The 27,936-nt window shown below is 43.7% G+C and overlaps 1 protein-coding gene across 3 annotated transcripts in view; it reads left to right on the plus strand.

Moving 5' to 3' along the window:
- Positions 1-27,936, plus strand: part of JSRP1 (junctional sarcoplasmic reticulum protein 1) — an 86,204-nt gene that overhangs the window by 34,643 nt on the left and 23,625 nt on the right. For all 3 annotated transcript variants that reach the window (XM_033953833.1, XM_033953831.1, XM_033953832.1), the window contains exons 4-5: positions 8,669-8,715; positions 26,130-26,247. In XM_033953833.1, coding sequence (XP_033809724.1) covers positions 8,669-8,715; positions 26,130-26,247 — 165 coding nt within the window. The remainder of the gene's footprint in view (positions 1-8,668; positions 8,716-26,129; positions 26,248-27,936) is intronic.

Below are 27,936 nucleotides of genomic sequence, written 5' to 3' on the forward strand. Positions count from 1 at the left end.
GAAAATTAATAAACCTGACATTACTCGCAACAGCAATGTAAGGAAAGGAAGAAATAATACGTTATTTAGTCCACAAATGGTCTGGTCACTCTTAAACATGCGTCTTCCTACATCTTTCCGGTGTCTCCCTCTCCTCTGCTCAGATTCACCTGCCGCTATGAGATTGGCTATTATTCAGAGCCTCCATATTCTTTGGTTTTGTTGGGTTCTTCCCTTTCATTCTTGCTGAGGACAGTTGTATACCACATATTAGTCCTCTCTTCCTTCCCTTGCTCTCTGCCTACTTGTATCAGCAATATATCTGATTTTGTTACATGGCACTAACCATTTATATTTTCTTTGGAGGCCAACTCTCCCTCCATCCCCTTTAGTTAAACTAGGGATTCCCATCTGTGAGAATATGCTAACTGCTTGTCCTAGGATAAAGTACATTTACTTACCATAACAGGTGTTATCCGGGGACAGCAGGCAGATATTCTCACAACCTGCTTCTTCACTTGGGCATAGAACTGATGACCTTGCGAGCTGGCGTCAGGCAGGAAGACACTCGTACATGTGCGGTGAGGGCAGTCTCAAGGCTTTCCAAGCTAAAAATGTCAGTCTCCATGGATAACATCACCCATCTGTGAGAATATCTGCCTGCTGTCCCCAGATAACACCTGTTATGGTAAGTAACTGTACTTTATGACAAATGGGCATGTAAGAGGTATACTTCTAGAATCTAATAAACTATCCCTCATTCTCTCCTACAGCCTTAGTGTGTTATTTATAAAAGAGTATGATAGCTTTTTTTGAATATGCCCTACAGTCCACTACCCAGGGCACACAGTTTAAACATATTGGGCCAAACTAGTCTTTTCTAACAGTACCCAAAATTTTGGTGATGCACCTTAGAAAAAAATATATAATCCCATCTATGTGGGTGCCTATGCCTTCAAATAGGCAAGCAATCTATTTTCTCCATGAGCTGAATAAGTTTCCACCTAGTTGTTTTTATGTGCAAAGTACTCACCCTCGTATTATTCCTAGTAGGGTTAAGAGTTATATTGAAATCATTTCCCCCCAGCTATGGGCTCCTTCTGAAACTGAATATTCCTCTCCTTTAGACCCTTATAAAACTTTCCTTGATCTGTGTTGGGGCATAAACATTTATGTACTAATGTAACTCTCCTCCCTTCCAACTCAACATTAGCTATTACTAGGGAATGACATGGTAACTGTTACCCAGGGGGAAAAAAATCAACTGGTTGCCGCGGGTACATGGACAAGGCAATTCACTGCCCCATGTAGCGATGAATAGCCTTGTCCCAGCAGTAAAGAATCTGCCGCAAGTTACCTCCCTTTCCACCCCTCCCGGTCAGCAGCTTCCCTCACGAGTCCAGCAGCCCCCCTCCCTCCCTATCTTGGGTCCAACAGTCTCCCACCCTCGCATCCTCCCTCCTGATCACAGGCGGCAATAAAACCAAAACAACAATGCAGCGTCGCTCCTGGGTCGGCCCCTTTGCACCTCACGGGTTGGGCTTGCCAGCCTCTTGGAAGCTTTCTGCACACAATGCATAATTAATCTGTGTAATCTTTGCCATAAGCTGTGATCAAAGTGACTAACATAGCAGGATTCAAAAGAAGTTTAAACCAGTTCCTGGAGGAAAAGACCACAAGAAATTATTAACAGGGTAGGCTTGGGAAAGCTATTGCTTTAACCTTGACATGAGAAATGAAAAATAGATCTACTTTCTGGGATCTGCCAGGTACTCATGACCTGGACTGGCCACTGATTGGCTAAATGGACCTTGGCCTGACTCATCATGACTTATGTTCTTATGCAACAGCCACCACTTTACCTTTAGGCTTAACAATTCTTTACTGGCCCGATCCCCAGGCAAACTATTTCAAAGTTATTTTTAGTCTGGCTTACTAACCATACTGCATGATTCAGACTGAAGAGCACTGACGAGGAGAAACCTACACAAAACACATTTTAGCATTCATTTCACAATTTTACTAAGCCAGGATACCTGATAGCTCACATCCTGTTGTATGATGTGAAATATTTGCATTGATCTCGGTAAGTGGGGTTCTCTTGCACCTGCTAGTTTGTACTTGAGAGTCAATGACAGCATGATTTGATAGTATGACAGCAGTCTCTTTTGCTTTTTTTGTTTTGCATTTTTGTAATGGGTACTTCTGAAATGTGGTCAGCTGGGTGGGTTAGTTTTACAGTCTTCCAAATAAAATGGGAAAATCTGCTATTGCTTTAAGAGAAGATTATGATTTACCAATGAATTTGTAACAGACTTTGGGCTCCTTTTACTAAGCACGGCAACCACAAATGTGGCAGTAAGCACAAATGTGTGCTTACTGCCTATTAAAAGGACTTACCATAGGACATACCAAGGCATTTTACGGTAAGTTCCAAATTTGCTCATTCAAACCACATGCTTAATTTATTTATTTATTAGGATTTATTTACTTTTTTTATTTGTTTCATCTTTTTATTATAATACAACTGTGAATCCTGCACACACTGAATAAGTCAAACAGCAGTAAAAATATTCAAATAACAATACAAAGTATGGCATAATATGCTACATCACAATGTCAACACAATATGCAATAAAACATTTTAATAGACAGCCTGAGGATGGAGGTCGACAGATTGAGGGTCAGGGTCCAGGAACTGGAGGGACTGGAGGGACTGCGCACCACAGAGGAGACGAGCTGGTCGACCAAGGACACAGACAGAGCAGGCCCCATTGTGGAACAAGTGAGAGACCTCGAGAGATTCATCGAGGAGGCCTATAGGAAGGTGGAGGAACAGGACCAGCAGCTGCTCAGACAGATGTCGGCAGACGAGACCCAGGATCCACAAGGCGACTCCGGGGAAGGACCTAGCGGAGGAACCATGCAAGAGGAGGAGACCGTGACTCACCGAGACCCCAAGGGAGAGACACCGCACTACACCGAGGACACGGACCTGAGACAGAGGAGGTTACTGAGGAAAGGGAAGTCTGTTATTGTGGTGGGAGACTCGATCTTAAGAGAGGTAGATAGTCACGTAGCTGGAGGAAGGGAGGACCGGCTAGTGACTTGTCTCCCAGGGGCCAAGACATGAGACATCACTGATAGGATTGAGAGGATCCTGGACGGAGCAGAGACAGAGGAGACTGCGGTGATAATCCACGTCGGAACGAATGATGTGAGCCGGAAGAACTTCAGCATGGCCACACTGACTGACCAGTTCAGGGTCCTGGGACGAAAGCTGAAGCGGAGTACCCGGAGGATAGCATTCTCAGAGATCCTGCCTGTACCGAGAGCAGATGCAAAGAGGCAGGCAGACCTCCAGGCTGTGAATGCATGGTTGAGGAGATGGTGTCAGGAGGAGGACTTCCACTTTGTGAGGAACTGGACGTCCTTCTGGGGAAAGAGCAAGCTCTACCGGCGGGACGGCCTGCACCTGAGCACAGCGGGAACTAGACTACTGGCAGCCAATGTGAAGAAGGAGATCGAGAGGGCTTTAAACTGAGGAGAGGGGGAAAGCCGACAGCAGGAAGCACAAAGAATGTACGTCCCCAGTTTCAGGAAAGGCTGCAAGAACAAGCGATCAAAGGACCCGGTTTGGATGTCAGCTGAAGTAAAGAGGGCAATAAATGTCAAAAAAGTATCCTTCCGGAGATGGAAAAAGGACCCAACGGAGGAAAATCACCAGACGCACAGGAAATGCCAAAAGGAATGCCACCAAGAGGTTAGAAAAGCAAAAGGGGAATACGAAGAGGGGCTGGCCAGGGAGGCGAAAAACTTCAAGGCATTCTTCAGTTACGTAAAGGGGAAGCGACCAGCGAGAGAGGAGGTGGGGCCGTTGGACGATGGGGACAGGAAGGGAGTGATTAAGGAGGATAAAGAGGTAGCTGAGAGGTTGAACGCGTTCTTCTCGTCGGTTTTCACGAGAGAAGACACATCTAATATACTGGACTCAGAGGAGCTCACGAGTGGGGAACAGGCCGAAAATTTGGAGCACATAGAGGTAAGTAAGGAGGATGTCCTCAAACAGATAGACAGGTTAAAATGCGGCAAATTACCGGGCCCGGACGGGATCCACCCAAGGGTTCTGAAGGAACTAAGACAAGAAATAGCGGGCACAATCCAGCATGTTTGCAACCTATCCTTGAAAACTGGAGAGGTACCAGAGGACTGGAAATTGGCGAATGTCACACCTATCTTCAAGAAGGGATCGAGGGGTGACCCCAGGAACTACAGGCCGGTGAGCCTGACTTCAATTATAGGGAAGATGGTGGAAGCTATGATCAAGGATGGCATTTGTGAGCACATCGAGAGAAATGGCCTACTGAGAACAAGCCAGCACGGATTCTGTAAGGGAAGGTCGTGCTTAACGAACCTTCTGTACTTCTTTGAGGGAATAAGCAGTCGGGTGGACAATGGGGAACCCATTGACATCATTTACCTCGATTTTCAAAAGGCTTTCGACAAGGTGCCACATGAAAGGCGGCTTAGGAAGCTGTGGAACCACGGGGTGGGAGGGGATGTGCACAGATGGATCAAGCACTGGTTGTCAGGTAGACTGCAGAGGGTTGGAGTAAAGGGCCAATACTCTAACTGGCGGGGAGTCACAAGCGGTGTGCCACAGGGATTGGTGCTGGGGCCGTTACTCTTCAACATATTTATCAATGACCTGGAAACGGAGGCAAAGTGCGAGGTTATAAAATTTGCAGATGATACCAAACTGTGCGGCAGAGTTAGGTCCAGGGAGGAGTGTGAGGACCTGCAAAGGGACCTGGAGAAGCTGGAAGACTGGGCAAACAAATGGCAAATGCGCTTTAACGTGGAAAAATGCAAGGTCATGCATATAGGGAAAAAGAACCTGTTGTTCAACTACAAATTGGGGGGGGGGCATTGTTGGGAGACAGCAGACTTGAGAGAGACTTGGGTGTGCTGGTGGATGCATCACTGAAGCCATCTGCACAGTGCGCAGCAGCCTCGAAAAAAGCCAACAGGATGCTGGGCATCATAAAGAGGGGCATCACAACCAGGACGCGGGAAGTCATCATGCCATTATATCGAGCGATGGTGCGTCCACATCTGGAATACTGCATTCAGTATTGGTCGCCATACCTCAAGAAGGACATGGCGGTACTTGAGAGAGTCCAAAGGAGAGCAACGAAACTGGTAAGAGGGCTGGAACACTGCCCATATGCCGAGAGGTTGGATAGGCTGGGGCTCTTCTCTCTGGAAAAAAGGAGGCTCAGGGGAGATATGATAGAGACCTTCAAAATCATGAGGGGCATAGAGAGGGTGGATAGGGACAGATTCTTCAGACTGAAGGGGACAACAGGTACGAGGGGGCATTCGGAGAAACTGAAGGGAGATAGGTTCAAGACAAATGCAAGGAAGTTTTTTTTCACCCAAAGGGTCGTGGACACTTGGAATGCGCTACCGGAGGAAGTGGTCAGGCAGAGTACGGTACAGGGATTCAAACAGGGATTGGACGGATTCCTGAGGGATAAAGGGATCGTGGGATACTGAGAGAAGTATCCAGGAAATAAGTATAGAAACCCGACCAGGTCGTGCATGTGCAAGACCGGAAGGTTAGGACTTCGATGGGAAGATAGGACTTCAATGGGAAACCAAGGTGGCAAGGGGGCCCCTTCTGGTGATTCAGACAGGTTTGGACCGCCGTGGGAGCAGACTGCTGGGCATGATGGACCTATGGTCTGACCCGGCGGAGGCACTGCTTATGTTCTTATGTTCTTACAGCATAGAGTATAAGCAAAGATGGAGCAAATAGTTTGATAAGAGAGTATCAGGAGTTAGAAAATAAGGAGACTAAGGGCTCCTTTTACTAAGGTTTTTAGCGCACGCAGGAAATTACTGCGCACTATGCTTCTAGAACTAACGCCAGCTCAATGCTGGCGTTAAGGTCTAACGCACGCTATACCGTGCGTTAAAGCCCTAGCACACCTTAGTAAAAGGAGCCCTAAATTAAAGAAAGAAATCTTTTTGGAATTTTCCTCATAGGGAGAGTAGGTATGACAGTTTCTTTTTTTTTTTAATTCTTTATTCATTTTATAATTCACAAGTGTACAGTAAATATCAAACAATTAGAATACAATATCACTTGAAAATCTACCATATCATACAACAAAAAGATATAACCCCCACCCCCTCCCACTTCCATATACAACAAAAAATATACCACATGAATATAATATCTTATCATTCATATATATTATTAATAGAAATCCAACCCCAACCCCGATCCATATGTAAGAATTAAAATTGGGAAAAGTGTAAATTATTCATCATAATAATTTAAAAATGGCCCCCACACATCTTTAAATTTATTATAGTAATCTTTTTGAACTGCCAACGCTCTTTCCATTTTAAACACATGACATACTGAATACCACCAGAAACAATAATTCAACCTTGTACAATCTTTCCAGTTATACGTTATTTGTTGAATGGCAAAATATAAATTACGCTTGATCTGTTCTATCACATCACTGCTTGAACCTTCTATTAATATCCTAATTCACTCTCCTGTTATAAATCACATAGACTACTATAATGCACTCTATCAGGGAATCAGAAATAAAGATCTTCATTGTCTACAAATTATTCAAAATATCTGGGGCAAAAAATTATGACCATGTCACCCCCCCTTCTCAAAGCTGCCCACTGGCTTCCAGTAACCCACAGAATTACATACAAAATAAGACAGACCAGAACCCCATCATTTATAGACAGACTGCTTCTTCCCTATACACCTACCCATAAATGCTCCCTCCAACAAAATCTTTTAATTCCTTCCACTCCTCACATTACTTACAATACTACCAATCACAGTATTTTTTCAGTTATTGCACCTACTTGATAGAACCTACTTTATAGAACATTCTTCTGTCATCTCTTAGATTAGAAAACAATCCCTAGATACATTCACAATCCCTAGATACATTCAAAACTTCACTAAAGACTTTTCTATTTCAAGATGCTTTTGACCATACCCCTTTAATCAGAGAGTCTGACCTTCTCTTGTCGACAGCAACTGAAAATTCTTGTAGTGAGACTAACCTGTGAGTCTACACCCCTCCCTTTGTTTCCCCACCACACCTTTCTGTCAAATATTGTAGCTCTCCCCTGCTTGCTCTCTTCTTCTAAACTATTTCTTCTTTAATCTACCTTCTCTACTTTCCCTTTTCCAGCAATGTAATCCTCTTTATACTTTATTTCTTTTATGCTATTACATTGTAAACCACCTTGATAGTTTTAATTGGTGGTACAGTGCTCTCCCGGTCATTCGTGGTCCCAGTCATTCACGGTATTTTCCGACCACGAATGACCGGGCAGGAGAGGGTGGAGGGCGGCAGGAGAGAGCAGCCGGAGCGCCGGTGAGTGAAGGAAATCACTCGCGGTATGCTCCGACCGCCCCTTCCTGCACTAAAGTCGGGCCTCACCAATCAGGAGATGCGTGTCAAAGCAGCTCCTGATTGGTGAGGCCCGACTTTAGTGCAGGAAGAGGCGGTCGGAGCATACCGCGAGTGATTTCCTTCACTTGCCGGCGCTCCAGCTGCTCTTTCCTGCCTCTCCAGCTGCCCTCTCCTGTCTCCCCCGCTAAAAACCATATTCGCGGTTTTTCAAGATTTGCGGGGGTTCCTGGAACGGAACCCCCGCGAATATCGGGGGAGTACTATATATCAAAACTGTAATAAACTTGGAATCAGCACAGCTACATTGCCATGTATTAACCGATTAGAGCAGGATTAGCACGTAAATCCTTACTGCCAACAAAAGAGGTGGCAGTAAAGGCTGACATTCTAATTTTTGGCAGCATTAATGCATGGCCATTAATTTGGAAAATGGAAAACTGGCCATTTTCTATCAGCAGTAAAGGTAGTCTTAGCACACAAGAAGACCCAAGTAAGGACGCACTAAGGCCACAACTTGTTAAAATAACTCATTTGGGCTTGAAAAAGACAGTACCATAAACTATGAAAATAATCAGGTGGCCAGAAAGCTTCAAGTCAATAAAGACAGAGGTGAGCCACACCTGGTTTAACTCCTGGTGCATCAGTGGATTTGTACTTCTAGGGCTCCTTTTACAAAGGTGCGCTACAGGTTTTACCGCACGCACCAGATTAGTGCGCACTATAGTGCGCGCTAGCCAAAAATCTACCGCCTGCTCAAAAGGAGGTGGTAGCGTCTAGCGCACGGCATTTTAGCGTGTACTATTCCACGCGTTAAGGCCCTAGCGCGCCTTTGCAAAAGGAGCCCCTAGTTATTTAACAATGTTCCTGCAGATAACCGCGGGAAACCAGCCTGTGTTATTCTTTAGTGTCTATCTCAGCCTCAGTCTTTCTACACCAGCATTATTTAATGCAAGGCTTGAGGGTTAGTGGTTGTGCCCATTCATACTGTGATTCTTCCCTCTCTCCTTAAAGAATGACATAGGGATGGTTTCTTATGGTTATCCGCGGTGATGGAAACGATGACAAATTTGCACCGTGTCATTCTCTACTCGTAAAGTCTCTCGGTGCTCTACATCTCACCATCTTATACCCCATTTAGCCCTACTGATTTTTATTTAAATAAGGTTATATTTAACATTTTCTAGCAGCCTCCAAGTGTCTTTTACATCTGTTCCTTTTAATAGGTGCTAAAGTGTCAAAAAGCAAAAAGGAACTTAGTGGAAGATCTGAGGTAAGCAACTGCTTCTTTCTATGGAAGCTTATAAATAAAAAAAGATTCCTGTAACAGAGAGAGTGGTGTTAGGAACCAGTGTGTGAGACCAGGGTTGCTCAAGGCACCACTCAAGCTGTGGTCTTATTATGCTGCAGATCAAGACTGAGGTGCCAGTCTCAGTTGTAGAATTACTGCAGTTACTGTAGGGTCGTATTAAGGTGTATTGCTTAAGCCATTTTTTTTAGGTATCGCTGCTAGAATACTGTACATGGTACAGGTCAAGAATAAGGTTTATTGGTAAAGCTCTGTGTGTGGGTCTAAGTACTGCAAAAACAAAGGGTGCTCGCAAGGCAGGATTGAGTTGTATTTGCAGATCTCTGCATGAGTTACAGGTCTTGCTCTGTCCAGACCATAATTCCCTTACCTTTAGCTGCCATTAGAGAATGACTTGGTCTCTCTCTGTCTCTTAGTTTTTCTTTTCATTCATCTCTGCACATCAGGCAATAAGCTTTCTCCATCTGTCACAGTTGGCTGTGATGGCTTCCATCTCCTCCAAGGCAGTGCCTCCATTGCTTAGATTCCTCTTGCGTGTGGGCACAGACCCACCCAATAGCAGCATATTGCTGCAGTAGCTAATGGGGTAGCTAATGGGGATCCTACGAACTGAATATCTCTGAAGACACACAGAATCTCCTATGATCAGCTCAGCAGCTGCTTTCTGAGCTGCCATCGTCAGTACTCGGTGCATGCTCAGTTTTTGTGCTTGCACAGAAACTGAATATGTGCAGAGGTGCTGGCGTTGGCAACTTAGAAAACAGCTGCCAACTGCTGAACTGGGCACAGGTGTTTCTGGACACCTTCAAGGAGATCTTCAGCTGGTGGGGCTTGGAGATCTCTGCCAGTTCAGGCATTTATAATTTATTTTAAAAGTTGAGTTTGGGGGAGGCGAGCGCCTCGAAGGGAGGAGGGGCATGAGGGTGGAGAGGACATTTAGGCCCAGATTCTGTATAGGACGGCCCAGGAGGGGCGACCAATACAGAATCGGGCCTACATTAACCCCAATTCTGTAACCAGCGTCCAAGTTACAGACGCCGGTTACAGAATCGGGTTAGAGTAGACGCAGCTACTACACTTATCACGGCAAGGAATCTCCCTGACGCGACCCTCCTGCCGGAATGCCACCCTCCCCCCCGACACTACCGATCACCGGCAGAAGGGTGCCCAATCCCTCCTGCCGGAAGATGCCCCCCCTGACACTATCGATCACTGGCAGGAGGGTGCCCAATCCCTCCTGCCGGAAGTTGCCCCCCCCTCCCCTGCTAACAGCCCTCCCCCCGCGCTAACAGCCACCAATGACCCACCCCTAACTTCCCCCACAACTAACCTCCCCCCCAAACTAACCTTTAATTGTTGGCCGGCCGGCGGCCGGGTCTTGGTACCATCCAGCCGGCAGGCCCACCTCGTCAAAATGAGGCGGGCCCGCCCCTTCCCGGCCCATCCCGCGAAGCCTAAGGCCTGATTGGCCCAGGCTCTAGAAGCCTGGACCAATCAGGCCTCAGACTTAGTGGGGATGGGCGGACCCGCTATGCCTAAGGCCTGATTGGTCCAGGCTTCTAGAACCTGGGCCAATCAGGCCTTAGGCTTTGCGGGAAGGGGCGGGCCCGCCTCATTTCAACGAGGCGGGCCTGCCGGCTGGATGATACCAAGACCCGTCTGTCCAGCCAACAATTAAAGGTTAGTTTGGGGGGGAGGTTAGTTGGGGGGGAAGTTAGGGGTGGTCATTGGTGGCTGTTAGCGCGGGGGGAGGGCTGTTAGCGCTGGAGGGGGGGCATCTTCCGGCAGGAGGGATTGGGCACCCTCCTGCCGGTGATCGGTAGTGTCGGGTGGGGGGAGGGCGGCGTTTGGCAGGAGGGGTTGGGCACCCTCCTGCCGGCAATCGGTAGTGTCAGGGGGTGGGCATCTTCCGGCAGGAGGGGTTTGGCACCCTCCTACCGGCATTCGGACAAGTGGCCGCGGCCGCTTTACTTATTGTGGCAGAGAGATCCCTTGCCCCGATAAGTATAGCGGCCGCGTCTACTTACAATGTAGGCCAGCATTTTGCTGGCCTACATTTTAAGCGTCTCTTCCTCTACGAGGGAGACTCGTAGGGCCGCCTAGGTTCGCCTAAGGCCCTTAAGCGAGCTTAGGCATCTTGCGGGCCTCCCTAGGCTCCCGGAGGCGCCTTCAATATAGGCGGCCTGCCTGGGGAGCATTTTTTTAAAAAACGTGCATCCCGATTGGTTGATTAGACAGCTGTAGGATGCCTATAGCTGCCTAAAATCGGGACGGCACTTTTCAGAATCAGGGCCTTAGAGTCCACACATTTTACCCCTTAGACCTACCCCAAATCTGCTCTTTGGCTAAGCTACTGACTTATCCAGGTCAATTTCAGTCTTTTCTCTACTTCTCAATCCACCGACCAGTCTCCATTTTAGTTCCACTTTGTAATAACAATAGCCTTGCATTCATAAAATGTATCCTATCAATCAGAATTTTGCATTCATTAACAAGATCCTATAACCTTTTGGAGTTGCTTTTCCTTAGTTTCTCATCATTTGTGATGGGTTCTTTTCTTTTTTTTTTAAATTCTTTATTCATTTTATAATTCACAACAAGTGTACAGTAAATATCAAACAATTAGAATACAATATCAAAATCTACCATATCATACAACAAAAAGATATAACCCCCACCCCCTCCCACTTCCATATACAACAAAAAATATACCACATGAATATAATATCTTATCATTCATATATATTATTAATAGAAATCCAACCCCCCCCCCGATCCAAATGTAAGAATTAAAATTGGGAAAAGTAAATTATTCATTAGAATAATTTAAAAATGGCCCCCATACATCCTTAAATTTATTATAGTAACCTTTTTGAACTGCCAACGCTCTTTCCATTTTAAACACATGACATACTGAATTCCACCAGAAACAATAATTCAACCTTGTACAATCTTTCCAGTTATACGTTATTTGTTGAATGGCAACTCCTGTCAATATCATCAAAAGCTTATTATTATTAGTAGATATTTGAGGCTTAGCTCTCATCAGCATGCCAAATAAAATTGTGTCATATGATAATGCTACATAATTTTCCATTAAATGATTTATTTGATCCCAAATAGAGATCCCAAAATTTTTTTTGGGTTCTTGATAAGTAACACTTAAGATTGTTCCCAGCCATTCCTGGTGAAATACATCTAGTATCTTTCCTATTTTGGTTGATAACTTCCAGGTTTCACTGGTTGTTAAGGTTTGTAAACTCTCTGTATCAGCAGAATCCAGATCTCTAAATCAATTCAATTTGTATTACCAGTGTTTGATGTAGACATGCCAAGTTACATGCATCTGGCGTGTAACACATGCATTTGGTCCCCTTCTCCAGTTCACATGCACAAATGGCCTTTTCTCCAGCATTGGTGCCTTGCTTCTCCTCCCCTCCCCTCATGGTATGGCAGCACTCTCCTTTCCCTTGTGCTTCACCTGTCCAGTTCGGCAACTCTCTCTCTCACTCCCTCACACACACACTCTCCAGGTCCTTTAAACATCTCACCCTAGTTTGTGGCAGTAGCAGCAGTACTGAAGTCAGGCTGTGGGACCTTCCCTCTGCCATTCCAACCACTTTTGATTAGACAGAAGGTCACGTAGCCTTCCATTGCAGCCCTTTTCAGTGCTGCTGATATTGTAGCTGCTGCGATGTAGAGTGAGACACTTAAGGTCCGAGGGTGTGTTAGGAAGTGAGAAATAGTTGCTAAACCAGGTAGTAAAGGTGCAAAGGAAGGGAGAGTGCTGCTTTACCATGAGGAGAGGGGAAGGGAGGCAAGGGAAAAGACTGAGCTGACATACCATGAGAGGAGGGAAGGGAGGGTAAGGGAAAAGGAAAGGACTGAGCTGCCATATTATGAGTGGTTGAGAGAGAGTTAAATGTTGCTGGGATCTGTGGGAGAAGAGAGAGAAATATTGGACCCATGGAGTGGAGGTTGGTGTAAGAGTGGGAGTTGAGGAGGAAAGGATGCCAGGACCTGTCTGGAGGGTGGAGGAAGAGGGAGAGATACTGGACCCGCACTTGTGGGAAGGAGCAGGGGAGAGAGGAACATTTGCCGAATTCCAATGAAGGAGGACAAGAGAAAGAAAAGGAGAGAAGTTGGACCCTGGGGTAGGGGCAGGAGGGAGGGAAGATAGAGGGAAAGATGCTATACATGGAGAGGGATAGGGATACAGATGGGTGCTGACAGACATTTTGGGAAAGGGACAGTGCTGAACACGGGGGGGGGGGTGATAGGGGTACAAAAGGATGATGATAGACATGTGAGGGAGGATAGAGACACAGAAGGTGATGCTGGACAGGGCAACAATGCAGAATCAGAGAAAGGGGATGCTCAACATTGTGGGGAATGGGGCAGGGGAATGGGAAAATTCTGTACAGGGTAGATAACGACATAGAGGGAGGGAAGGTGGAAGGAGAGAAGAAATGCCAAATGGACAAAGAGACCCTGGCAAGAGAGTTAAGACAGGAAAGCTGAACCCAGAGTCTGGGACCAACATGATTAGAAAAATAAAATTACCAGACCACAAAGGTAGAAAAAAGAACTTTTTTCTATTTATTGATTAGATTTTTGGAATGTACATTTGTCAGAACTGTTTTTTAGACATGGCTGGGACCTGTGAGAAAAGCTTCAAACATTCTACAGCATATCAATGAAAAATCTCCAGCTTTGGGATGGGCCACCCTTGGCATCTCTGATGTGTTTATTGTTTCATGCATAGCACAGTTTATCACCAGGAGGAAAAGGAAAGACAAGAGGATACAGCCTTGCCATACCCATTGTGACATCAAAGAAATCTGTAATGCTGTACTCAGTCAGTGCTTAGGTTCACCTGTAGGCCTCCATACATGGTCCTCTGGTCCAAAAAAGAACCAGGCATTTCTATACTCAAAAAAGCTAGTTGGACAGGCAGTAATAACATTAAATCTGACTAAAACATCTGAGCTCTAATACTACCTTGGTTGACAGCTCAATATTTATTTATTTCCACAGTTTCTAGACCACACTATGATTACTAAACTAAACTCAAAGTAAAGAGGGAAATATGGTTGGCAAAAACACAAGCAGTAGAAGAAATGACTAAAGATGTAAAAAGAGATGATATACTAGGGAAAGAAGAAAGGCTTGGAATGAAATTATAAGACTGAAAGATGCTAAAATTTACTATATGGAGAGTGATAAAGTGAACGTGCTAACCAAAACTGTATTCACAGAAGAAAATACTGGAGAAGAACTACAATTGGTTACTGAGGGTATATCTGGGAATGGAGTGAACATTGCAATGTTCATGACAGAAACATTAATAAACAACTTGAAAATCTGAAAGAGGGGCAAAGCTGTGGGACTGATGGATTTGTCCCAGAACACTGAGGGATCGCAGAGAAATCTTAGCAGGGCCTCTTAAGGATTTATTTAATAGATCTTTAGAGACAGGAGAAGTTCTGAGGGATTGGAGACAAGCAGATGTGGTCCCTCTTCACAAAAGCTGAGGCAGGGAAACATAGAAATAGACGGCAGATAAGGGCCACGGCCCATCAAGTCTGCCCACCCCAGTGACCCTCCCTATCTATCTTTGCGGATAGATCCCACGTCTATCCCATCTGGCCTTAAAATCTGGCACACTGCTGGCCTCAATAACCTGAAGTGGAAGACTATTCCAGCGATCAACCACCCTTTCAGTGAAGAAGAACTTCCTAGTGTCACTGTGCAGTTTCCCGCCCCTGATTTTCCACGAATGCCCCCTTGTTGCTGCGGGACCCTTGAAGAAGAAGATGTCTTCTTCCACCTCGATGCGACCCGTGAGATACTTGAATGTCTCGATCATATCTCCCCTCTCTCGACGTTCCTCGAGTGAGTAGAGCTGCAATTTCCCTAACCGCTCCTCGTACGGGAGCTCTTTGAGTCCCGAGATCATCCTGGTGGCCATTCTCTGGACCGATTCCAGTCTCAGCACATCCTTGCGGTAATGCGGCCTCCAGAATTGCACACAGTACTCCAGGTGCGGTCTCACCATGGATCTATACAGTGGCATAATGACTTCAGGTTTACGGCTGACGAAACTCCTGCGTATGCAACCTATGATTTGCCTTGCTTTGGATGAAGCTTGCTCCACTTGGTTTGCAGACTTCATGTCTTCCCTGACAATCACCCCTAAGTCTCTTTCTGCTTCAGTTCTTGTCAGAATCTCGCCATTTAGGGTGTAAATCTTGCATGGATTTTGGCTTCCCAGGTGCATGACTTTGCATTTTTTGGCATTGAAGCTGAGTTGCCAGGACCTAGACCAGTGCTCCAGCAGAAGTAAGTCATGCACCATGTCGTCTGCCATTGCTTTTTTGTCTGTTGTGCTTTTGCTCACCACATTGCTCAGTTTGGCATCATCGGCGAATAATGTTATTCTACCTCGGAGCCCTACTGTCAAGTCTCTTATATAGATGTTGAACAAGATCGGGCTCAGGACGGAGCCTTGTGGCACTCCACTTATCACCTCCGACATTTCGGAGGGGGTGCCATTCACCACCACCCTCTGAAGCCTACCCCCAAGCCAGTTCCCAACCCATTTGGTTAATGTGTCGCCCAAACCTAAAGAACTCATCTTGCTCAGCAACCTGCGGTGTGGCACGCTATCAAATGCTTTGCTGAAGTCCAGGTATTTGCTGAAATCCAGGTAGACGATGTCCAGGGACTCACCAACATCCAGCTTCCTCGTCACCCAGTCAAAGAAGCTGATCAGATTGGATTGGCAGGATCTCCCCTTAGTGAATCCATGTTGGCGGGGATCCTGTAGATTCTCCTCGTCCATGATCCTATCCAATTGGTGTTTGATTAGGGTTTCCATTAGTTTGCTCACTATTGAAGTGAGGCTCACTGGTCTGTAGTTTGCCATCTCTATCCTGGAGCCTTTCTTGTGTAGTGGAATGACGTTAGCGGTCTTCCAGTCCATCGGGACGTTACCTGTACTAAGGGAGAGATTGAAGAGCGTGAATAGCGGTTCCGCCAAGACATCACCCAACTCCCTGAGTACCCTAGGGCAGTGTTTTTCAACCTTTTTTGGGCAAAGGCACACTTGTTTCATGAAAAAAATCACGAGGCACACCACCATTAGAAAATGTTAAAAAATTTAACTCTGTGCCTATATTGACTATATATAAAGTAATTCTCTTGAATAGGAATCAAATAAACACAAAGAAAGTATTTTATAATTACTTTATTATGAAATATTAAATAAACAGAATAGTGAAAAATTATAAAATACTTTATTCAGTGCGAAACCTGGGCCTGTTTGGCTGAACACAAAGCTGATATTCTGGCTGGAATTGAAGAAAGACACACACGTAGCTCTTCGTCAACAGCCGTTCCCTTCACCGCCCCGTCACCGTCACCGCCATCCCTTTCACCGCCCCGTCACCGCCACTGCCATCCCATTCACCGCCCCATCACCGTCCCCGCTGCATCCATATAAGCCTTAGTACTGTAATATTTAGCTTATTCCTTTCTTATAAATCAAAGTTCCTGCTGCTGAACTAGAGAAAGAGATGTTCAGCTGGCAGGGCTTTGTTTATAAATTTTTATCAACACAACTAATATACTATTTTATCCTAAAGCAAAAAATAAATAAATAAATATAATTTTTTTTCTACCTTTGTTGTCTGGTTTCTGCTTTCCACATCTTCTCATTCAATTCCTTCCATCCACTGTGTGTCTTCTCTCTACGTCTTCCATTTGCTGTTACTGTGCCTCTCCCTTCACCCCCCCCAATTGGTCTAGCACCCATCTTCTTCCCTCCGCTCCCCCATAGTCTGGCATCTGTCTTCTTCCCACTCTGTCTTCCACATTTCCCTTCGGGGTCTGTTCCTCTCCACCCTCCTTCAATGTCTGTCCTATTCCTTTCCACCACCACCCTTCCCTCCCTCCTTTACCATCTGTTCCTTTCTACTACCCTTCAGCTCCTCTCAGGTGGCTTATCTATCTACCTTCCTCCCTCTTATTTTCATGGCATGTTACAATGTAATTTGTGCAAGCCACTGGAGCCTGCGAGCTCGGTCCCTGTCCCATCCCCACAAACCATCTCGCTTCTGTGCTCCTATTTTCTCCATTTCTAATATCTCCCCTATGTATCTGTCATTGCCCCCCCCCCTGTGTCCATATACCATCCTCATGGCATGTCCCCTTTATGTCTCTGTCCCTATGCCCCATGCACATAATTTCCCCTCTTTCTGTTACCTTCCTGTGTCCAGATTTCCCCTATCTTCCTCTTCCATACCAGTGTGTCTCTTCTTTTCAACCCCATCTAGCTTTTTTCCCTCTTTCTTCCCCCCCCCCCCCCTGCTTCTAGCATCTGGCTCACCTGCCTGTCCTTCCCTTTCTTTCCTGCTGTGGGTTTTTCTTTCCGTCTTCATCCCCTTGGCCCAGAATCCTTTTCCCTTTCACTCCCTCCTTCCAATTTGAGCCGGGAACACGAGCGATCGCACGGTCCCCGCAGCCACCACTCGCCTGCCCAATCGATCCTACTGTTTAGCCAGCTCTCTCCCTTCGCCTCACCTTAGTTTGTAGGTTTTGTTTTTCGGCGACATACACGCTTTCCCAAAGAGCCGCGCACGCACAGCTGCTCAGTGTTCAATCTTCTGCTCTGCTGCAACTTCCTGTTTCTGGTTGCGTCAGAGCAGAAGATCGAAACTGAACAGCAGCGGGGACCGGGGGAGTCTCATGGGAGCGCGTGCGGGACCTGGCCTGAGGCCTAATCAGTGTCTGCACCGTACGGCACACCAGGCAACATCTCGCGGCACACTAGTGTGCCGCGGAACAGCGGTTGAAAAACACTGCCCTAGGGTGTAGGTTGTCAGGCCCCATTGCCTTGTTGACCTTGATTTTTGACAGCTCGCAGTAGACGCTGCTGGGTGTAAATTTGAAATTACTAAACGGGTCTACTGATTTAATCCTTGTCTGTGGTTGAGGGCCAATTCCCGGCGCCTTGCGGGTGAAGACTGAACAGAAGTATTCATTTAACAGTTGGGCTTTTTCCGAGTCCGTTTCTACATAGTCTCCGTCTGGTTTTCTGAGTCGTACTATCCCGCCCGAGTTCTTTTTTCTGTCACTGATATACCTGAAGAAAGATTTATCTCCCTTCTGGATGTTCTTTGCTAGAGACTCCTCCATGCGGAATTTGGCCTCCCTAACTGCTGCTTTGACGGCTCTTGACTTGGTCAGATAATCTTCTCTGGAGTCCTGTGTCCCTGATTGTTTGTAAGAGATGAATGCTTTTTTCTTCTCTTTTATGAGGTCCGAGATCTCCGTAGAGAACCACTGTGGCTTGTTGTTCCTACTCCGTTTGCTTACTGATTTAACATAGCGGTTGGTTGCTTCCTGTATGGTGGTTTTCAAAGTTGACCACATTTCCTCCACGCTGTTGGTGTCTGCTTGGATTTGTAGCGCCTGGTGAACGAAGTCTCCCATGTCTTGGAAGTTTGTGTCCTTGAACTTGAGAACCTTGGTCAGTGTGGTAGATTTCGTGAAACCTTTCCTGAGATTGAACCATATCATATTGTGGTCACTGGAGGCCAAAGTTTCACCCACCGAGACCTCTGTGATACTTTCTCCATTGGTAAGTACCAGGTCCAAAATTGCCTGATCCCTTGTTGGCTCAAATACCAGTTGCCTGAGCCCTGCTCCATGCAAAGAGTTTAATAGCTTCCTGCTGCTGCCGGAAGCAGAGGAAAGCGTGACCCAATCCACATCGGGCATGTTGAAGTCACCTAGCAATACTGTGTCCCCCCACAAGGTGATATTCTCTATATCTCCGATTAATTCCATATCTAGGTCTTCTTGATGTCTTGGGGGTCTGTATATTACGCCAAGATACAGGCATTTGTCCTTCCCTCTGGCCAAATTTACCCAAAGGGATTTCCCAGTGTACGTAGGAAGCCTCATGTCGGTGGTAGGAAAAATAATGAAGGCACTGCTAAAGGAAAAAATAGTTACTTTTCTAGAATCCAAGGGGTTGCAGGATCCAGAGCAACATTGTTTTACCAAAGGCAAATCCTGCCAAACGAATCTGATTTCTTTGACTGGGTGACCAAAATTGGATAAAGGAGGTGCACTAGATATAAACTACTTGAATTTCAGCAAAGCCTTTGATACTGTTCCTCATGAATAAGCAAGAGGGCTGAACTTAGAATCCAAAGTGGTGAATTGGTTTGAAAACTGGTTGACCAACAGGTGACAGAGGGTGGTGGTAAATGAAATTCGCTCTAAGGAAAGGAAGATGAGTAGTGGAATGCTTCAAAGATAGTACTGGGGCCCATTCTGTTTAATATATTTGTGAGAGACATTGCTGAAGGGTTAGAAGGAAAGGTTGGCCTTTTTTCAAATGACAAAGATAGCCAATAGAATGAATTCCATGGAGGAAGTAGAAACCATGAGAAGAGATCTCAATTAAAAGCATAGTCAAAGGTCTGCAGTAAAAATTTAATGCAAAAAAAGTGCAGTGTGATAAGCTTGGGGGTGCTGAAATTCGGAGGAAATGTACAGTACAAAATAGGAGGTGGGAAATTGATGAGTACAGTTCAGGAGAGGGAATTTGGGGTGATGGTACCTGAGGATCTTAAGGTACAAAACAATGTGACAAGGCGTTGGCCACATCCAGAAAGATGCTAGGCTGAAAAGAAGTGTTAATGCTCCTGTACAAGTTGTTAGTGATACCCCACTTGAAATATTGTGTTCAGTTTTGGAGGCTGTTATCTTACTAAGAATGTAAATAGGCTTGAAGTGTGAGCATGGGTATTGGACGCCTGCGCACTCATAACGCTGCAGCTGCCAATTAAGCTGCTAGCTTTCACTCAAGGTGTGAAAAATAACAAAAACATGAAAAATGACTCTAACGCAAGGTTCACCAAAATATTTAATTTTATTGTTTCTATTTTTCTACCATGGACATCAAAAGGCTAGTTGTGTTAGCTGGAGGTCGTTATAGTTGCCAAAATGCTGGCCTTCTGATAACAAACTCAGCTCTATACTTTGAAGCCCCCCATTATATACCTTTGGCTCAGTGTGACATCATTGGCTGTCAGCCAATCAAAATTAACAGAGGTGGTGTTTAAAGTTAGACAAAGAAAATTCCTCTACATTTAAAAATTTCAGAAATTACATTTGTTTTGTTTACATTCATTTCTGAATATACATTAACATTTTATAACATATCCAATATTCCTTTTATCATTCTTAAAACTTATTTCAGACAATTTGCCCATGTGTCAGGCAAGATGCTGAAATGTTCTAAGCCTGCTTTGAACAACTAAGTTTCATGTTACACCTACAAACAGTGCTGAAAATTGGTCAGCCTTAGAGGAAAGGAGGGGCTGTCTCCCCCTCTCCCTGAGCTGACAGCTTCAAATTTCATTGATCCTCACACAGAAACCTTCCTATGTTAGAACAGCAGTCTCTGACTAATTATTTCCAGATGTTGTGCTCAGGCTTCCTTTAAATTTCTTTTTTTATAAACCATTTCATTTTTAATATAAATTCTTTCATATCCATTCATACTTGGACCCAACATTCATAATTTCATTCATAGCTCGGTCATTCATATTTAATACATGTTATATCATATCTCAGTTTGGGATACGTAATCTCATATACTTTTTCTAACCAGCCTAAGGCACATCTGGTATCAATTAGAACCACGATGCTAGGAGCGGGAAACCTGAACAAAGATTTGACAGAGACAGAAAGTCACTGACACAAAATGGAGTCCAAAAAGAGAAGATATAGAAAAGACAGAAAACAAAATGGAGTCCATGTATATCCTGATTTCCTTTATGATCTAGCCTAATAGCAAAGTACATAAAAAGAATATTATTATGCTTTTCCTTAATATTAATCTGTAGTGTGTTTTTCTGGTCTTGGCTACATCCATAATCAGATTTTTATTCACCAATTTTTCGTACACTTCTATTAGGCGTGGCCTTATCTAACACATATGCTTGTATCTGACTAGAGTTACCCAGAATCATACGAAAAGCAGGCTCTTTTGTAGAAAAATTCCACAAAAATACTGCATCATCATGTCCTGACATCCATTCCATTACCGTCCCATAGACATCACCCCCTACTGGCCACGAGCCACTACTGCTCAAGTGGTTCAGAGAAAAGTAACAAAAATGGTATATACTGTAGTTTGCAACACAAGATATACAAGGAGAAGCTCGATGACCTGAACATGTAGAGCCATAACTGACTCTTCTCACCACCAATTTTTGGGGAAGCCATTTTGATGCCTATGCCCTCAATACAGAACATTGTTGATGTATATTCTTCCAACTGGATATGCCTAAAAGAGGGGAACATCTAGAACAGTTTGTCTGCTGAACTCAATAAACTGGGGAAAACAGTAGATTCATAGGTTAATAGCCAATGTAAGGGGGACATCATTATTCAATAAATAAGAATCAATACCTTAAACTGGATATACCATTTAACTGACACCATACCCATGAAATATGATCAAATCTTGAAGGACATCAGAATTCTTATTGTGAGTGCGTGGAGCTTAACAAACAGTAAAAGCAGTCTTAATTTTTAATTTTTTTACATCCAATTTTTTACACATGCACTAAGACCCTGGCAAGCTGAAAAACTGGTGAGCAAACAGAGAGACAAAGGGTTAAGCCCCAAGGGAGCTTGATAGAAATATTCACAAAAATTGTGCACAAGAATATTTTGCAAGTTAGACAAGGCTTGCAGACCTCATTCTCCTTGAACTATCCTATATTTTTCTAGTGACTGTTTCAATCTGACTTCTGTTCTGCCTTTCTTCAATCATCATGTTTCTTAGCATAGGTCAGGGGTAGGCAATTCCAGTCCTCGAGAGCCGGAGCCAGGTCAGGTTTTCAGGATATCCACAATAAATATGCATGAGATAGATTTGCATCTCAAGGAAGCAGTGCATGCAAATCCATCTCATACATATTCATTGAATATGAATGAATATGTATGAGATGGATTTGCATGCACTGCTTCCTTGAGATGCAAATCTATCTCAAGCATATTTATTGTGGATATCCTGAAAACTTGACCTGGCTCCGGCTCTTGAGGACCGGAATTACCTACCCCTGGCATAGGCCATTCTCTTTAATTGGGTCCTGGAGTACAGGCCCAAGGTCCTTTGGTTAGATTTTTGTCCCATCAAATAAGGTATAGCTTGGGCATATGACCTAGATTGCCAAAATGATGGATATTTGGGTGCTTTTTGCCCCTATCTTGGACACCTGGGTTTGCTTCAAGCATAGCCAAGTCTGATTAGTGCAGGGCTGCCCAAATCCAGTCCTCGAGATCTACTGGCAGGCCAGATTTTCAGGATATCCACAATGAACATGCATGAGAAAGATTTGCATACCAAGAAGGCAGTGCAGGCAAATCTCTCATGCATATTCATTGTGGATATCCTGAAAATGTAGATCTCGAGGGCCGGACTTGGGCAGCCCTGGATTACTGGTACCATTTTTGGGCAAGGAAAAAGCAGATTCCTGTGTGTGAAGTCATTATAACAAGAAGGTATTATCTTTAGCTCATTATTTTGCAAGAGTATAGTTATGATTCATATGGGAATGCTGACACTTCAAAGATTGGGAAAATCTTATTTATTTGACCCTGAAGGTTAGGAAGGGTTGATTGGCATTCTCCACTGTATTCTATGGAGGCAAAAAGATATAAAAGGTGTGCTATTTCTCATGTTCTGTGGGATTTTGGTCAGTGTCCATGGGAGCTCCTGCCAGTCTCACTGAAATCCCCATCTTTCTGGGTGTTTGCAACTTTGAGTTCTTGGGGAAGATATCTCTCTTTTCTTCCTGTTTGTGTGTATGTCTGGAATTAGTGATCTGAATTGGGGTCTGCATGAGCTCTTGCCATCTCAGTGAAGCTCCCTAAGTATGAATGTCTTTTCTGTGTGTATGCAATTATTGATGCTTGTAACTGATGAAACATCACCGTGTGTATGTGTGTGTGTGTTTGCTGACAACTATCATGCAATACCTCACAGAACTGTCTTTAGGTAATGCGCATCTACCTTCATCTAATTATTCATTAACCCTGTACTTTCTATCTCTCCTCATGTTCACTGTAAGGTCCTAATCTCTTTCTGCCTGAGACACTAACATAACATAAAAATCGGCTTCTATACCGCATAACCATTAAATTCTATACGGTTTACAAAAAGTTAAAATAAAGACATACAATTGAATATGAAATATTACCCAAAAACCTAGAAAACAAATATCAATAACCCAAAAGCCTAGAAAGCAAACAGGGTTTTAATTGTTTCCTAAAAAGTAAGTAGTCAGACTTTTAGCTTTAAATCCTTAAGGTTGCATTCTGAAAGATGGTAAGCAGTGCTTAGTGCAGCTGAATACCATTTGTGAGCAGGAGCAGACCTGATTACCTTGATGCAGCTTTTGGCAAAACTGTTGGCTGCTGTCAATGGGACCTTGCTGATTACAGCAACTTTTCTGCAAGCCTTCATATAGAGTGAGAAGATTTTCTAAGTTTTTATAATTGGGAGGTTTTTTTCATCCGAGGAGGTAACTACCCCTCTCAATCCAGTGAGTCATTTAATACATTTTTCTGGATAGATTCTAATGCTTCGTCCTCCCATATTTTGGATTAATGTTAATATTGGGATTTCTATTTTACTTACTTGTTCACTTCATTATTATTTAGTACAGGGTGGGCCACGGAAAAGTAGCCCGCCTCTGTCAAGATAAATGAGCAAGTGGATTGTTTTTATTCACTTACCCACAAGTTACAACAGATGGTGAAAGTGGTTCCCGTTCACGTCTATGCACCTTTGGCCACATCGGATCATGTTGGCTGATACTGCTTGCACCTCTTCAACAGTGATGCTGGGGATAGTGTTCGTGATGTTTTCCTTGAGTTCATCCAGGGTATGTGGATTGTTGGCGTACACTCTCTGCTTTAAATTTCCCCACAGATAAAAATAGCCTTCCACAATTACTATTCGTTGTTCCAGGGAGAACACCATCTTTCTGGCACCGATATTAGAGGTGGGCTAATTTTCCGTGGCCCACCCTGTATAATATTACCCATATTTTCTGGAGAGACTTCATCTCTAAATTTTTCTTTTAACCAATTTGCTAAACCTAAAAAAAAGTCCCAGCCATCTTTTGCATTAAATAAGTAGAGCAGCTATTCAGCATACAGTGAGAAGTAAAATACTTAAATATAAGTTCTCATGTCATCAACTGAAATTGGCAAAAAAGTAAGCTACAATCTATTCACAGGGATAGCATCTTTAATAATATAATAATAATATTTGTGAGGGTTAGGTTCACAGCCACCTTGTGAATAACAAAAAAAATCACAAATACACTTCTCCCTTCATATTCGCTGTGATAGGGGATTAACAGAACCGCAAATACAGAAAAACTGCAAATAACTTTTTCATGTTATTAGCTGTTTTCTATTAAAAACCATCGTGAATATAGTGAAACCGCGAATAACATGGTGGGAGACCTGGTCTGTTCCTGAAGGAGAGGCAAAACACGTTGAAGAAAGTGCTGGGAATCAGCTATTTTCTCTGTAAATGCTTGGAATCAGCAATTTCTCTATGCAAGCTGATGTAATTTGGGGGGAGGTGCAAGCAAGCTAAAAACCGTGAATAATCGAAACCGCAAATGCTGAAACCGCAAATACGGAGGGAGGAGTGTAACTTTTAAGGCTGACTCTGAACCACCCCTGCCTCCTGGATCTCTCCACCCCTTACTTTTAAAGCATTGTGGTCTAGCGGTGAAGTGGGGCAGGAGCGATCTTCCTACAGTCCTGCCCCATGCAGAGTCACGATCAAAAATGGCTACCGTGAGCTTCCTCTGCAGTCATTTTTGATTGCAGCTCTGCACAGGGCAGGAGTGTAGGAAGATCGCTCCTGCCCTGCTTCATCGCTAAACCACCATGCTTTAAAAGTAAGGTGTGGAGAGGTCTTGGAGGCAGGAGGCAGGCAGTGTGGTTTAGAGATTCGCAAATAACCTAAATCACGAATCCTAAACCCGCAAATATGGAGGGAGGAATGTACCTCTAAACCTGTTCAATCACAGTTTTTCATCAAAATAGCTATCATAGCCTAATGTAAGTTAAATTTAATTAGAAATTGAGGGAAAGACTTTTAAAAAAATGAACATTTTTAGAACAGCCTTATATTTTCACTTTTTATTCTACAAGTGCCAGCACAATTTGATGCTAGGATTCATAGAGCACTTCCACTATTGTTCCACACGTGCGTTCTCATATGTTTTGCACTATGGAAAAATTAAACTAGAGAAACTCCTTTTTAGGTTCTTTATTAAATTTATATGGTACAGTTTGATCAAGAGTATTCCAGACAATCTCAACCCAATTGACTACCATCCTAGAAGAATCCATCAAAGTGGAGTCCTCTGAGGTAGCAAACACCAGTGGACAAAATACATCCTCCCTTATTTGGCCATCTCAAAGGGATGTTATGTTAGATGCATGAGGACTAGTGGTAGATGAAAAATTGATTATAAACTCAATTTAATGATCTCTGATCCTCTCATTCTGGTCATTCATTTTTTCCTCCATTCTCAGCCTAGTTAGAACTACTTATGGTCAGTAATGACAAAGACATCCTATTAGTTTTAATAATTGCTACTACTACTTAACGTTTTTATAGTTCTGCTAGACGTACACAGCACTGTACAATAAAACTTTCAAAAGACAGTCCCTGCTCAGTAGAGCTTACAATCTAATCAAACAGGACCAAGTAGGAAGTTACTCAGATTACTTATGGAAGTCTAGCACAATTGGGTCTATATGCACTTATTGTTCAAGCACAAACACGCCAGCCATAGAGATAGTATTAATGTTGGGCCTAGTTATTTAGTAAGCTATGCATGTAAATATTCACTCTATCCAGGTAAACATCCACCTGCAAACTATGTGCTATCCAAGATATGACAGTTAATAAATCTAAATAAATAATAGTAATAATACTTGCAAAATAGAATGTAACTGGATTATTGTAATTTCTGCGCGTATGTGTTTAATTTATATACATTAATGACTAGAATACCGGTATTTACTTGCATATGTGCTGCCTAACTTTAGGCAGCTCCTTAAAGAACTGTGTGCAGGATTGATTTATTTAACTAAAATAAAATTATATGGGCTAGAGCTTAAGCTCAGGGCTGTATGTTTCTAAGATCAATCATTTTCATTCTGAACTGGACTGGCTGGAGAATTTTTGCCTCTTGGCTTCTTTTTGGTAGAGTTCATGAGGGCCCAGACCTAAATTTATTTTTTACTCGCTTCAGGAGAAAGAACCGAAGAAGAGTTACGAGCTACAGATAACAGAAGACCTTGATGAGTTTGTGGAAAGCGTGAGTGAGATGCCAAAGGCAACCAGAAAGAAGAGCTTGGAATCTAAAGCAGGTACATGCCTGATTAGATCCTCTTTTCTTGATCAGCTCAATGGGCCTAATTCTCTGTAGGATGCTGATCAATGTGTCAATCACGCATCGGCATCCTAAAGAGAATCACATCTACATCGTTGTACAGGTGCCTTAAATGTAGGCCAGCATTTTGCAGGCCTACATTTAAGGCATCTGTCTCATGCTTACAAAGATGCATAGGACGCTTAAACATGCCCAAGGCCATTTCTGGGCGAAACCACACCTACATCCCACCTTGGATGTGTTTAAGTGTCTTTATGTGTTTCTGTAGACATGCTACAGATGCCTACAACGTAGGCGTCTGACCTCGCTCAATTTTTTATAAAAATGTGCATCCTGATTGGCTGCTAGATGGTGGTAGGATGCCTACCACCGCCTTTAATTGGGATGCATGTTTCGAGAATCAGGCCCAGTGTGTACATTTCCCAGGTCTGCACCATCCTCTGCTGGTTTTATTCTGTGATCCTCTTTCTTTTTAACAAATTTTGTCCAGCTCAGTTCTCTTTACAGGGGACAGGAGGCAGAGAGGGAATAGTCAAGACAGCAAGGGAAATGTGGGCCCTACTAGCAAACAGGAGAACTGAAAACTGGGAATAGAAAAGGAAACCAATGTTGATTCAGATACTGACAAAATGATTTGATCACCCCATCGCTCTCTGATTTTTGGTGGTGTGACTGTCTTCTTAAATCAGAGGTTGGTATACAAACAAAGCAGCAGGACTTCTGCCTGCTTCAGAGAACAGCATCCATTAACAGCTCTTCTGTATAGGTTAATCTTCCCTCTTCTGACCCCTTACTTTCTGAATCGCTCTTTCCATGGCAACTCCAGTATGTTAGCAACAGAAAGCCCTTGCTGGCATGGTGTGTAGACATAATAATTGCTGAAAGGTTAACCCTTCACTGTCACTTTAGACAGAGACAACTTGCAGAAGCATGTGCATAGTTGAGGTGGTGCCCTTAAGACCTGGGTATGAAGAGAGTTTAAGTGCATCATGGTCTCACGTATGAAATCAGTCGATTTGGATCTCAGGTGGTCTGACACCTAAAGCTAAATGTGTTACACCAATGAGCATATCACTGGCCCGGGCACAGCACATATTTTTGGATGCACTAGATTTCTTTAGAAGTGTTTTAGAATCAGAAAGGATCCTAGACACTTTTTAAGGCATTACGCATATTACATGTGTGAATTTCCATTGGGGTGCTTTAGCCTGAATTGTACCATACTTAAAACCACAGAGGACCATATTAAAACTGTCCGATTGGGTGTGCCTAGCAACACTCAGGTGAATATTGGACTTACAAAATAACTGGCAGTGTTTGTCTCTAAATACTTTTTTCCATTGAATAAAAGGATTTATTCTTAAAGCTCTTAATTTCATTTTGATCTTAAGAGAAATATAAATCCTCAGGCTGGTGCTTGTGTCATATGCCTTCTAGAAAATTTGATTAATAAGAACAGTGACAAGTGATAATTTGCTGTTCTATACAGTATGCTGAGCAGGTAGTTTCTATCTTCCAGTTCTTTTTCAAAGACAGTCCTCTTCTTTCTGATATATTCTGTTATTATTATTATCATGATTTGTATATCACCTACCAGATATATACTACACTGTACTTGGAGTTACTTGGAGAGACTCTTAAGAGGAGATGTTATCAAGCTATGTTA

Source organism: Geotrypetes seraphini, chromosome 8 (genome assembly GCF_902459505.1).
Source record: "Geotrypetes seraphini chromosome 8, aGeoSer1.1, whole genome shotgun sequence".
Taxonomy (NCBI): Eukaryota; Metazoa; Chordata; class Amphibia; order Gymnophiona; family Dermophiidae; genus Geotrypetes; species Geotrypetes seraphini.